Source organism: Halictus rubicundus, chromosome 1 (genome assembly GCF_050948215.1).
Source record: "Halictus rubicundus isolate RS-2024b chromosome 1, iyHalRubi1_principal, whole genome shotgun sequence".
Lineage (NCBI taxonomy): Eukaryota > Metazoa > Arthropoda > Insecta > Hymenoptera > Halictidae > Halictus > Halictus rubicundus.
This window is the reverse complement of record NC_135149.1, coordinates 22,587,108-22,599,959: the sequence shown is the minus strand read 5'-3', so window position 1 is coordinate 22,599,959 and position 12,852 is coordinate 22,587,108. Positions and strand designations below refer to the sequence as shown.

The window sequence follows — 12,852 nt, the reverse complement described above, 5'->3', positions numbered from 1 at the left end:
CACGTCCGCTTAAAATAAAGAGGCATCGGCGAGTCATGTCTCGGTGCCGCGATCACGAGCTGTGCAAGAATATTCGCCGATGTTTGCGGAGGGCAAGAGTGTTTTGTACTTTCTCGCGATGCAGAACAGAAATTCACGGTACATTAAAATAGTTGATGAACACCGATAGAAGATCAATGGGTGGTTTCTTCCGCCGAGCACAGCGGAGAAAATGGCTCGAGCACGCTGTGAGCTCATCGAGACCATTTGACGGGTTTGATATTCGAAAAATTTGCTTTAAATATTCATGTCAGGAGGTCGACTCGCCGGAAGATCTATCGATCACGGCTCGGAGCCTGTTCGTTGACGTCTGCGAATGCTGATTGGTGAACTGATTTCCAGGGTCATTTTTCAGTCGAATAGAAAGCACGGTGAAAAGGAAAACCCGATGATGCTGGAGAATACCATCGTCGGTCTATCATTTCATCGAACGTTCTCCTTGGACAAAGGCTAACTGTATGTGAGCATTATGTTTACGTATAACACTGTCCAACGCGTGTTTGGTTTTGAAACATTGAGCACCCGTTTCTAGTCAATCTTCTGGAGTTGAATAAGAGTCTGCAATTTTGTTTACTCCTACTTTCCTGCGCAGTTTTCAAGAATACTCGATTTTGAAGGGAACGCAAATTCTCAAATAAGACTTCTTGTGCTTTAACAAAAATAATAATGCAATTTTATTTTCTGCGTAGCAGTAGCGCTCTCCGTGAAATTACATTAACTGAAAGATACAGAAGCTAGACATTTGTTCTTTTTTTTTTCTTCACATTTACATCCGTAAGACGAGTAATTAAATTTTCTCTCGTTCGCATCGTTTTTGAAATAAATCGAAGAATATAGGAAATGGTACAACAATTTTCAGTTTTTCTACAATGTCCCAGTTTCCGTGGTTATCGACCACTGTGCGCGAGTCTGCGGCTGAACTGTAACAAAACGAAGGGAATCCGAAACAAAACGTGGGAGGAACGCATACGTTTTCCACCTGGGCTTGTGTTTCGCTTTCGCGATCGAGCGGCGATCTATTCCTGCGTCGAAGGTCCGATACGATCGGCGCGGCGCGGTGCGGCGAGGCAGCATGGCAGGAGGCGTATCGTCATCAGCGCGCGAGGACGAGTCCGTCTGAACCAGACGAACAATTACGCCGGTTATTCTAGGCAAGTGGAGCGAAATTCTTCGACCCATGAACTAGAACCAGCCCGGTTCTTCCGAGACACTCGATTGAATCGATTCGCCGGTGTAAAACCGGCTGGGCGTCGGCGGCTGTTGGCCAGCAGAAAGAGACAGAAAGAAAGAAAAAGAAACCGCCTGGCCGAGAGAGGAGGGACGAGGATGGACTGGTCAACGGAGAAACGAAGAGGGTGAAACGCGAAAGGGGAAGAAAGATCGAGGAGAGAAAGATCGAGGCTCGATCTCTCTGAGAGTGCCTCTGGCCGCTGGCCTCTCCCCTTCCCGCCCACCAACAACCGATCTCCTTCTTCAGTGCCGGCGCCGCACGAGTTTCCTACAGGTGGACTTACAACCTGCCCCACGATTTTTTACCTTCCCACCTTTTTCTCCCTCGGTTCCGAACGTCGCGTTTCGAGCGTGACGCGGACCAAGATCCATGGGTTATGCCTCTTTATAATAAATAATCCACTACTCGGCGACCATTTCGAAAATCCATCTATCGCGGTCCCCTATGCACCGACAACCGATCACTTCAAACACGGTCGATCTTCTGAATGGGCCGACCAGGTGTGTAAATATTTCAGCGAAATCTTCTTCATGGGAAATTTTACTTGGAACCTCTGGAAAGTGGAACACTTTGTCGGAAAGGTACGTGGAATGAGATTCGGGGGGAGGATCGAAGTGATCCGAGAGCAAATATTCGAAAAGATCTGTGTTTGTAAACGAGAAGGGCGCCGAACCTTGGTATTACGCACCTGTTCCTCATACCACGTCCCTACCTAAACCTCCTGCGTTCAACCTGCGCGGCATCGCATCGTAGGTACTGGTAGATAGAATACCCGTGGATCTCCCTCCCTCGTTCCTGGTCCCCTTTGCTCTACGTCTTTGTTAGCGATGGGTTCGACTTGAAAGCGATGAAATCTGAACCAGCTGTGACCTGTTGCGAGGAATTTTTTGTCAATAAATGCTCTTTGCCATAATGCTTTGTCTTAGGTCTTGAAATAACAACCTGAGATTTACCTCAGAAGTGATCATCGAGTTTATTGTACTTGACTAAATAGCGTAGACTTAATCTTGTTATCGACATAATTTTGCCTTCATTATGTGAGCAGTGTATTAACGCTAAACCGTTTCACTCTCCACGCAGACGTTAAAAATTCTAGAAACGTTTAGCTTGTTTCTTGAGCAACTGTTATCTTCGATATTCTTACCAGTTATCTAACAACATCGTATCATGTTATCCGAGCCTTACGTTACTCATTCTAAGTCATAAACGTTAATCTAACGTCTATATTGCTCGTATCGGGCTAGTGATAACAAAACGAAACGGAAGTCTGTTTGTTTCTAAAAATTACATTCACCTGTTCGAACTGGACCAAGTATGCGACGGTGACTCTATTACAGTAAGCATCTATATAATATTTCTAACGGGATCGTTAAACGAACGCTAGACCTTCAGTTTACAGACACTCGTGTACGGGGCATCTGAAAGGTTGGACCAAGATTTTTTGGACTTTTCTCAACGTCTGTAAGCCATGCAAGAAATGTTCAATTTTTTCAATAGAATTTTTTCACCAAATTAAAGAGCAATCGTAGAACTTTAAGATGGAATTGCGCTGGATCATAAGCAGCTGGGCTGGCGAATCGGCGCGATACGGTGGAAAACAAGAAAGCGTGGTTGTTCTATAGGGATGAGGGAACGCGAGAGTGTCGGTCCCATTCGTAGACCCTGCTCCAGGTTCTCCTGCGTCTCGGTTGGACTCCCATTGGCTGGTTCCGTCGGACTTTGTCGCACCGGCTGGCAGCAGGAGCGAGGCAGTCAGCGCACAGCATCCAGCAGCAGCGCTACTAGCGGCAGCCGAACGGAAAGACTCCCAGGCAAGTCGTGGCCGGTTACCTGTGTGCCCGCATGCGTGTGGACCATGCGTGTACCTCGGTTGCGTGGGTGTGCGTCGAGGTAGCCTACCTGGCGGCGTCCAACACGCAGTAAACCGCGCGCTCTTTCGTATCCACGATCCGGAAAGAAGGCGCACGTCCCTTCTCTCCGATTACGCGGGTTTTCTTCTGGTCCGGGCCGCGTCCCCGCGCGTCTCGTTCCCCGCGGTTTTCCGAAAACCGCGGAAAAAATCGGCGGTGTGCGCGGACGGTACTCGCGATCGAGTACTCCGAAAATCGTGTGATCGACCCAGAGCCCGTGGTGCGTTCGGATCGCAGTGTCGCTAGTGTGGATCCGTGTATGTGTGCTTACGTGGGTGCCCGCGGTTGGATTCACGATCGACGATCAACGGCGAGCCGCGAGTCCGGGTGTTCGTTGAGGTCAGCAACTCGATGTAGCCGATCCTGGCTCAGCGACGGATGCTTCCGACAACGATCGCTGGTCAAGATCGGGAACCTCGGCCGGAGATGCGACTCAGGACCATCGGCGCATAGTAGACGCTTGTTCCCGAAGCGTTCTCGGCCGACGTGCACCTGGTGAGCATTTACAACCCTGATCCCCGGGGTTCCGCGACGGTGTTCCCCAGAATCCCGGACCCCGACGATCGATTGGGTCCACGTTTGTTGCATTCCTCTGGGCATTCGCGATTCCAACATGGCCGCTGGGACTAGCCGTGACCGCTGGGTCCGCGGAAGCCATGTTGGCAGGTGTGCTCGGGCTCGAGATAACCAGTTCACGTTCGTGGAACGCACGCGGCTGACAAACGGGAACGGCTTCCATGTATTATTGGGGTTTCGCCTGAGAAACCGTACGCGATAAGCGTCCCGATCCTCTGATCGATCGGACCACTTTTTATTTTTAACATGACGCACGCGTTCATTCCTGTTCTCAATATTTTTTTTTCTCTCATCGAATATCCGAACCTTAGACCATTCTGATCAATTTAGTTTAACTATTTCCTATTTGTTTTGTCAACCGCCCCTGACGAGGGGAGCTCTGGCTATCCGCTTTCGTTTTAAACGCTCGGATGCTGTACGCAATTTCACTCGATGTTGCAGCTATTTCTCGCATCTGAATGCTTTATTGTCGATCGGGGAGAGTATTTGTGTTTGGGAGATTGTAATGGTGGCACAAGGTGCCGTGAAAGATGCTATTGTTTCGCTCACGAAAACAACACTCTCGAAATTTAATAAGAGACACGGAGTAGCAAGATGGCGGATATATTTAACGTGCTTTACTCTTAACCTTGTCACGTGGACCTTTTAGTATTGGCAGAATAATTGAAAGCGACAGTGTACGGGATATTGTTGTTACCGTCAGACGTGGACGCATGAATGATCATGTCTTGATTTTTAATGGAAAGATAAGCTCAGGAGGAATTCAGCTGCGTTGGAATTGCTGCCGAAGTCCTTGAAACGCGTTTCTAAGGCATTTCGCAATCGAAGTACGCGCTGCCAGTTTGCAACAGTGTGAAAGTCATTTTAAAGCTAATAATCCTGCTGATACAAAACGTCGCAGCCTCCTGTTGAATTTCGTTTGTAAATATTGCAAACGTGCTCCTGGGGTATATTTATACTCCACGGAACGAACGAAATTATTAATATTAAATTTATGTCATGCATGTAGCGATGAACTGATAATTTTGTTTGTTTTCAAATTTCGTGCTATCGAAATATGTGCATTTCTTGAAAATTATTTAGTCCTTCTCACTCAAAGCTCTCTTTATTCGAAAATGTTTATAAATTTAATAATAGTCACACTGGTAAAGAATTAATTACCATATTTTTTATTTGTATTTAAAATTCATACCATTCGTGTCAGCATATTTAGAGAAATACTACTTCAATGAAACTGACGATTTTACTATAACTTTGTAACTAACTATAAGTAACATTTCATATAGGATGGCATTAAGACTTTTTACAAACGTATGCAAGAAAAAGATTTGTACGTTTTCTTCGTTAGAGAAGGAATTCGAAAGCATGATATAACAACTACATTAACCACGTAGGAACACAGAACGCAATATTTCATAAGAGCATTGATTTATAAAATTAATAATGAAATTTTATATCAATTTATAAATACAAAGCGTCCATAATGTCGACAACACATTATTGTCACTGATTTATATTTTAAAAAGCTGGATTTTTTACGATGAAGGTGATCTACCCCCTTAACGGACAATGCTGTGATTACTCGACTATCATAGGGGTTGATTTGACTTATAGGTGTGATTGGTATGCCGACGGACATAGTGGCGTCGTCGGCCTCGGCCTCGGTGACCGTCTCGGAGGAGACGAGCAGAGGTCGGGACCCGAGCCTTGGATCCTCGTCAAGGTCAGGTTCCTCTTCGACAGGTGCATCATCTTCAGGGTCCGCGGCGCAGTCGACCTCCAGAGGTTTCGACCCGACTAGCGCTCTGGCTGCTTATCACCACCATCGACATGGCCTGGTGGCGGGTCTGGGTCACCCTCATCACCGTGAATCGTCCGCGTTCGTGCCAGTAGTGCCTTCGAGGTTGCATTTGGCGCCCTACCCGGGCGACATGCACCCCCATTTAACCGGGCCACCCCCGTCGTCATCCACGACGACCAGCTCGGATCACGAGGTCGGCGCAGAACCCTCTGTCGCCAGGAAGTCCTCGTCCAGCTACGAGATCATGGCTATGATGGCAGACAAGAGGAAGGAGCTGGCAGCTAGAGCTCTTCTCCTTCCTCCGCCACCCCTTCTAGAACCACCCCCTGGATACCCAGTGTTCACCGGACCCTTCCCCGCTGGATCAGCGCTATACCCACCTGGCGGTCCCTTGGCTCATCAGCATCTAGACAGAAGACTGCTGAGAGCACCTGGCAGAGCGTCCAGACCCAAGAAACAGTTCATCTGCAAGTTCTGCAACCGACAGTTTACCAAATCCTACAATCTGCTGATACACGAGAGAACACACACGGACGAGCGGCCGTACTCCTGCGATATTTGCGGCAAAGCTTTCAGGAGGCAGGATCACCTGAGAGATCATAGGTACTTTTTCATTCTTTTCTTTTTTTGCTTCGGTATTTCGACCAGAGACGCAGTCAGTTACAAGGGTATATATAGGGCGTCCCAAAAGTGTTGTACTTGCTTGAACGGGCTGATTCCTGAGGTAGTTCAAAGTAACTTTCTCATTTGCGAAACTGTTCTCCGCGGCTTTGTTAAGGAGTTATTAACGAAAAACAAGGACTAATCAGAACGCGCTTACAGCTGAGTATGGCGTTGGCATTGGCCGAGCAGGAATACGATACCCTATGCGGTTTGACTTTGTTCTAGAGTGTTCATACTTTCTCGTTGTGGCGCTAATCGGTGTCGAGCGAACAACTTCAAAAAAAGAAAAGAATAAACACGGACGCCTTATATCGGAACGAAACTGTACTGGTTTGGTTTAAATTAGGTTTTGCGGAGAGGGGGTGCAGAGGAAGAGGCGGAGCCACTTGTCTGTTTGTAGTAGATGCGACCAGCTGCCTGTGACTGTGTCGCAGATGCGTACTTATAGTCAAAATTCAATGCGCCAGTAACAAAGTTTTTGTCAAATATCTCGATGGAAAGTCATATTCGTATTCGGAACATCAAAAGCTGAGGGGTGGGGAAGGAATTTCGAAAGTCTTACTCTGAAACTACGACGAAAATGCGACATGACCCTTACTCAAAATGTCTATTGTTTCGACGCATTTTTACCATCCGATTCAATGTTCCAGGTACATCCATAGTAAAGAGAAGCCCTTCAAATGCGGCGAATGCGGCAAGGGCTTCTGCCAGAGTCGCACCCTCGCGGTGCACAAGATCCTGCACATGGAGGAGTCCCCGCACAAGTGTCCAGTCTGCGCCCGGAGTTTCAATCAGCGCAGCAACTTGAAAACCCACCTCCTCACTCACACGGACCACAAGCCGTACGAGTGCACCTCCTGTGGCAAGGTCTTCCGTAGGAACTGCGACCTCAGGAGGCACGCGTTGACCCACGCGGTGGGCGACGTGCCGCCGGAAGCCTTAGAAGAAGCCCTGAGGGATGACGACAGTCCCGAGGAGGATTGCCCGGAAGCAGGACCATCGGCGTCGACATCGGGCTCCTCGAATCCCTCTTTGCCATCAGCTTCGACGACTTCTTACCCACCTCAAGGATCCTCGGGACCACCGCAGCCGTCCCCAGCCTCCTCGTCCTCTCTTCCCCAGAGACCTCAGCTGCAAATTAGGAGAGACCTGTTGCCCACCACGAAACCGTCCACGGTGACGAGTGCGAGCATCAGCGGCCACTCGGTCGCCCAGAATCCACCGCCGGCACACCCACCCCCGCCGCCGTTGATTTTGACCTCGTACAGACGAAGAATCGGGTCACCGGGTCCATCAAGGGTGCTTCTGGAGCTGCAGGAACGCGAGAGGGTAAGGGAACGGGAAATCGAACAAACCAGAGAAAGGGAACGCGACAGAGAGCGAGAGGAAGAGGTGTCGCGACCCCCCAGGGCACCCACACCCCAGCCTCTACCCCCGCCAAGACCAGCTCCTGTTAGACAAGGATTCACCATAGCCGACATCATGCGTCGGTAGAGGGGACAGAGCAAAGATCATCGAAGGAGAATACCAAATGGTCGTCTGCTGTGAAATCGGGCCGAGAGGAACTTGTTTTTCGAATGAAACGTGTCATGGACATCATTTGGGTCACTGAAGTGATGGTTTTGATAATGACTATTTTTGTATCGGATAGAGAAGATAGGGAGCCTGATCATTCAGAAGTATTTGTAGACGGATGAGATTCGAATAGTGTAAATCCACGTCTCTATTTTTCATGGTGCAATTAGGGTTACTATGACCAAGAGTATGAGAATTTTGTCGGAAGTATGGAGCATATACGAGCAATGAGCAGAATTATAGAGTTATTATAGTTTTTGTATTTTTATACTATACTTGTACATTTTAACGAACACCTGTTTATTAAAGACGAAATTATTACTCTGCTTCCTGAATACTTCACCCACCTATCTGGATTCAAAATATGCTTTTTTGGACCGATATTTGGTTAAACAATTTGTGGAAAATATAACGAGAAAAAGTGTTTGCGTACATGTAAAAATAAGTTAACAAATAGACAGAAATTTGTAGTCATAAATATCGTACTTTAATGAAATATTCCAGACGCACTGAAAAAACTTGCGTATTTAACGCAAAGAGAATGCAGTTTTCATGAATTTATTGATTGTCCATTGAATTTGTACTGGGTTAAGTTCTAAATAAGTTTCACGTGTTTTATATTGACATATTTGACTTATTTAGTAGCACGATCGTACAATTTTTACAATTTACAAAGGATGTCAATCTCATATTTTTGGTCGATTGCTGAAATTAATTGTTTTATATTAAGTTATTCGCCTTAGTTTAATGTTACACGGTTGTAATTTTATAATGACATTGAAAAATCTCTTGCTAATAACATATTCCTTTTGTTCGACAGTCGTTGGTATCAAAAATATAATCAGATCAATTCGATTATGTGAAACATAATTGTTGATGAATAATATTGATTTATGACAATCGTACTGTCAAATCCACAAAGGGATTTACTTTATTCAAATTTTTAATGTCTTATTATACCATTGATTGATCAGAGAGTATTATGTAATAAGAAACATCACGGCGTGGTAGAAATATTATTACAGAAGTTGAATAACAAAATATTCATAAATAGAATGGGCAAGAAAATAAATATACTTACTTACTGTTATAAGTATATTTTTAAGAGTGTTCGAATTTTGTCGAAAAGAAATTGAAGTTGATAATAATAATGTTTGTAGGATTTGGTTTTATCGCGGATGGACAGCGCTGACTTTTGGATAGGGCAAATCCGTTTAAAAACGACGCGAACAATAAGTGGACGATTTATTGGCAACAAGACTAAACGACGGTAAACTCTAGGCTCTGCTATACACGACTCTATTCCTGCGAATGTCGTTGCTATTTCGAATTGCTGACGGTTACGCGTCCGCAGCAGTTGACAACTCCTTCGTGACGCTTGGGTGTGTATTCCCCTCGAAATGATTCCCCTCTCCCACTAAATGTGGCTTTATTTTCCTCGTAGTGGGAATAATGTGACGTCATCCCCTGTGCCACTGATATGTGCCTCGTGCAGTGAGTCGCGAAAGGGGAATCTGATGGTGGGGAGGGAAGAGCACAGACTGTACGCTGGCAACGCTGCACACAACCAGTGTCGTCAGATAGGGGAAATTGAGGGGAACACAATTACCCTCTCTCTCTGCCATTACCGGGTTACTCACAACTCAGACGAAGACGGAACGCGAATTGGATGCGTGCATTACGTCACGTGACCGGTCTGTGGCGGAAGTGTGGGAATGCTCAACGTTGGAAAATGGGAGAATGGCGTCGTAAAAGGGGAAGGGTAGTGTGGAAGACAAGTCTTAATCTGGCGACACTGCACACAACGTACAATTCGGTGGGTTGTCAATCGCGCGCTCCACATCCTACATATTATCAAATGTTGTATTCTTGTACTAAGTTAACAATGACAACAAATGCAATTCGAAGCTCTATGATCCTTAATTAAAATTACAAAGATTAAAAGTGAACTATGTTATATCGTTCGTGTTTCGTATTAATAATTTCCATCAATATTTGTACCGTTCCGTGATGTAATTTTATTCATGTAGAAGTAATTGATGATTTTGTGCGTAACGTCCATGGGAAAAGTAGAGCGGGGAAAAGCAGGTTGGAAGAGTACAATATAGATAGTTGAAAGCATCGACAATGATGAAAATGTATTAGTGCCTTAAGACGATATTTTTGTATATATAAAAGAAATGTTGAAATTCAGTTCATACTGGAATATTGAATTTCCATATCGATAGCCGCCAGCGTGGCCATATTGATTTTCCACGGTTTGGAAAATCTGAAGAAGTATATTTTTAAATTTCAGTTACACTAGAGTGTCCCGATGGCAATACAGGAATGCATAAAAAGAATTTAAGCGTCTCGCTAGATTTATTCACAAATCACATCCACCACAAATAACGGAAATGTATGAAATCGTTGCCTAATAACAAATATAACACAATTTCATTGACTACTATACACAAACTTCTATGTACCAAAAAGAGATTCGTACCATCACTAAATTTCTTAGATCAATCAATGAGCAATTCATTTATTTGTTAATAAATTCGAAATGACATTTCCAATTTAATTTTACAAAATTTTTCTTATATTTGGTTGGAATGTAAACAAGTTCGATTCTAATTGGAAGTGTGTTCTACTTCCATGTTATGACGCATTGCAAATTGCACGTAACTGTAATTAACAAGAAGTCACTTGCAAGCCATTTCAATTAAAATGCTACTTTTTCAAAATTTGAAATTCGTTTTTATGGCTTTCGTAGTTCTAGTGTTAAAAATGGCAGCGTATGTTGAAGACCGAAGACGAGTTGTTACGAATAAATAATGCATTTTTTGCCACTCTTATGCCAGACCAACACAAATTGTAAATTGTTTTACGCAAAGCTAATTACGAATGGCGACGAACAGTTTGTTATTACTAGATTGCGGACGTTTATAACATAACATAAAACGAACGTTAGAGTACAATTTCATAAAAATATTCTTTCCACAAAACTGCAGTTTTCATCGAAGAAAAATATCGCAGCTACCACGAACATTCGCAATCTACTCACAGCAATTATGACAATTGAATAAATCCTACTCGAAAGAACGAGAGAGAGAGAGAGAGAGAGAGAGAGAGAGAGAGAGAGAAAGAGAGAATGAGAGAAAGATTGTCAGAATGATATTGCTCCATACATTCCCAGTGGGGGAATCGCCGAAAATGTGCATTAGTGGCACTTAGAATCAAACTGCGGATTTTATGCACATACTATACAAAACTATACTATACTATACTATACAAAAATGCTCAAAAGAAGAGATACATTTTTATGTAATTATTGTGTTTTACTATAGACTTCGAAAACTTTTATTTTGCATAAAGATCCGCAGTTTAGTGATACTGATGACGAGAATAAATTCACGATGACAGAGGAGGTTTCTACCAGAAAATCGACTTTTTAGGAGCTCCCACGACAGGGGAGGGGCGCGGCAAATGAAAAGAGGAAAGGAACAGTCCATGGGACGCCGTTCTTTCTCCAGAATGTTTCCAGTAGGGAGCAATGCAGATTTCGTGGCCGCAGGAGCAACCTGCACCGTCGCTGCAACGGTTGACAGGTGCAACGGGGTGTCGGTGCTACTCGGTTTTGGTAGTGTACCTGCTCGCTTCTATAAATATTCTCGAGACCCTAGACGAGCGACCCCTCTTTCTTTTTTCTTCTTCCATTCTCCGGCCAGACAATCATTACCGGATCCTTTTGTGACCGAGCAACCGCCTCTTAACCGCAATGGTGATCCCCTCCGTTTTACTATCGGCCGAAACGCGTATTCTCTCAAATGGATTTCCAGAGGAGTAGGGAAGAGAGAAAGAGCGAGAGAGAGAGAGAGAGAGAGAGAGAGAGAGAGAGAGAAAGAGAAAGAGAGAATACTATGGAATTCGTTCGAATTGTCCCCTTCTCCGATTTTACGCCACTCGATGGACTTGTGGAATTGTGGTCTTCGAAGGGTAACAGTTTTCTGAATCTTTGGGTGATAATAATAATTAATTTTCGAGACTTGTGTGTACACTCCTCGCAACAAATATTCAAATCAAGCGATCATCATTATGACTAGACTGCAGATTTTATGCATTTATGAGAAAAGTGACTAGACGAAATACAAAATAGTAAATATATAAAAAGGATATATTTACTTACTAAAAGTATACAACTCTATATTATATACTATTTTCAACCCATGAAGACTATTGAAAATGGAAATCTACTTGTCTTCTGTTTGTTACAATTTTTGTGGAAAGATTTTATTTGGCATAAAGATCCACTGTCTAATTATCACTATTCATATATTTTATGTGGAAAATATTTAATGGTAGAGGCAAATGGAGTTTGCGCCCGCGCGCATGTGTGTGTGTATGTGTGTGTGTGTGTGTGTGTGCACGCGAAAGGAAGAGCGAAGTGTAACGAAAGTGGAGAAGAGAGTTGAAATTATTTTGTACTATTTTTAAACGTATCTAATGTATAGTGATATACGGAAATGTACAATATACAATGTACAATGAATACTGTCCGCAGAATGTGCTGAGAATTCGCGGACACCTTAAGTGTCCTGTTATTTTCTACGTTATCAGTTTACGTCTCGCACGAGCATCTATATTTTTAGATATATACGAGAGTTAAGCAAGTTTGTAAATTATATTAAGAAAAATACAATAAAATATACAAAAAATATTAATTATGAGTTCTGGAAAATCTTCCTAAAAAAAACGCTGATATCTTGGCAGAAATTAATATTTCCAATGTTACAGTAAATTATATAGATAAATAGTGTATAAATTTAATCGTTGCTCTTTCTTCAGAAATTTGAAAATAAGGCCCCGAGTGGGCATCAGCTGCCCTCTGTTTGGTTCGTGTTTTTCATTAATAACTCGAAAAAACCCGCTTTAGCGCGAAATGGCAAAGGAAAAATGGTGCTTAGAATCATCCCTTTTAGGGTTCTCGATACTTTTCGAGACAACCTGTATAGAATTAAGAATACGGCAAACAGTAGCTCGAAAAATCTTGAGGAATCAACGTTTGTGAACCTAAC

The 12,852-nt window shown here is 43.8% G+C and overlaps 1 protein-coding gene across 1 annotated transcript; it reads left to right on the top strand.

Moving 5' to 3' along the window:
- Positions 1-2,790: 2,790 nt before the first annotated feature.
- On the top strand, positions 2,791-10,514 carry LOC143357726 (uncharacterized). Its single transcript, XM_076794296.1, has 3 exons — positions 2,791-3,675; positions 5,371-6,160; positions 6,871-10,514. The coding sequence occupies exons 2-3, from the start codon at positions 5,382-5,384 to the stop codon at positions 7,712-7,714; spliced, it is 1,623 nt and encodes a 540-aa protein (XP_076650411.1). The 5' UTR covers positions 2,791-3,675; positions 5,371-5,381; the 3' UTR covers positions 7,715-10,514.
- Positions 10,515-12,852: the final 2,338 nt, after the last annotated feature.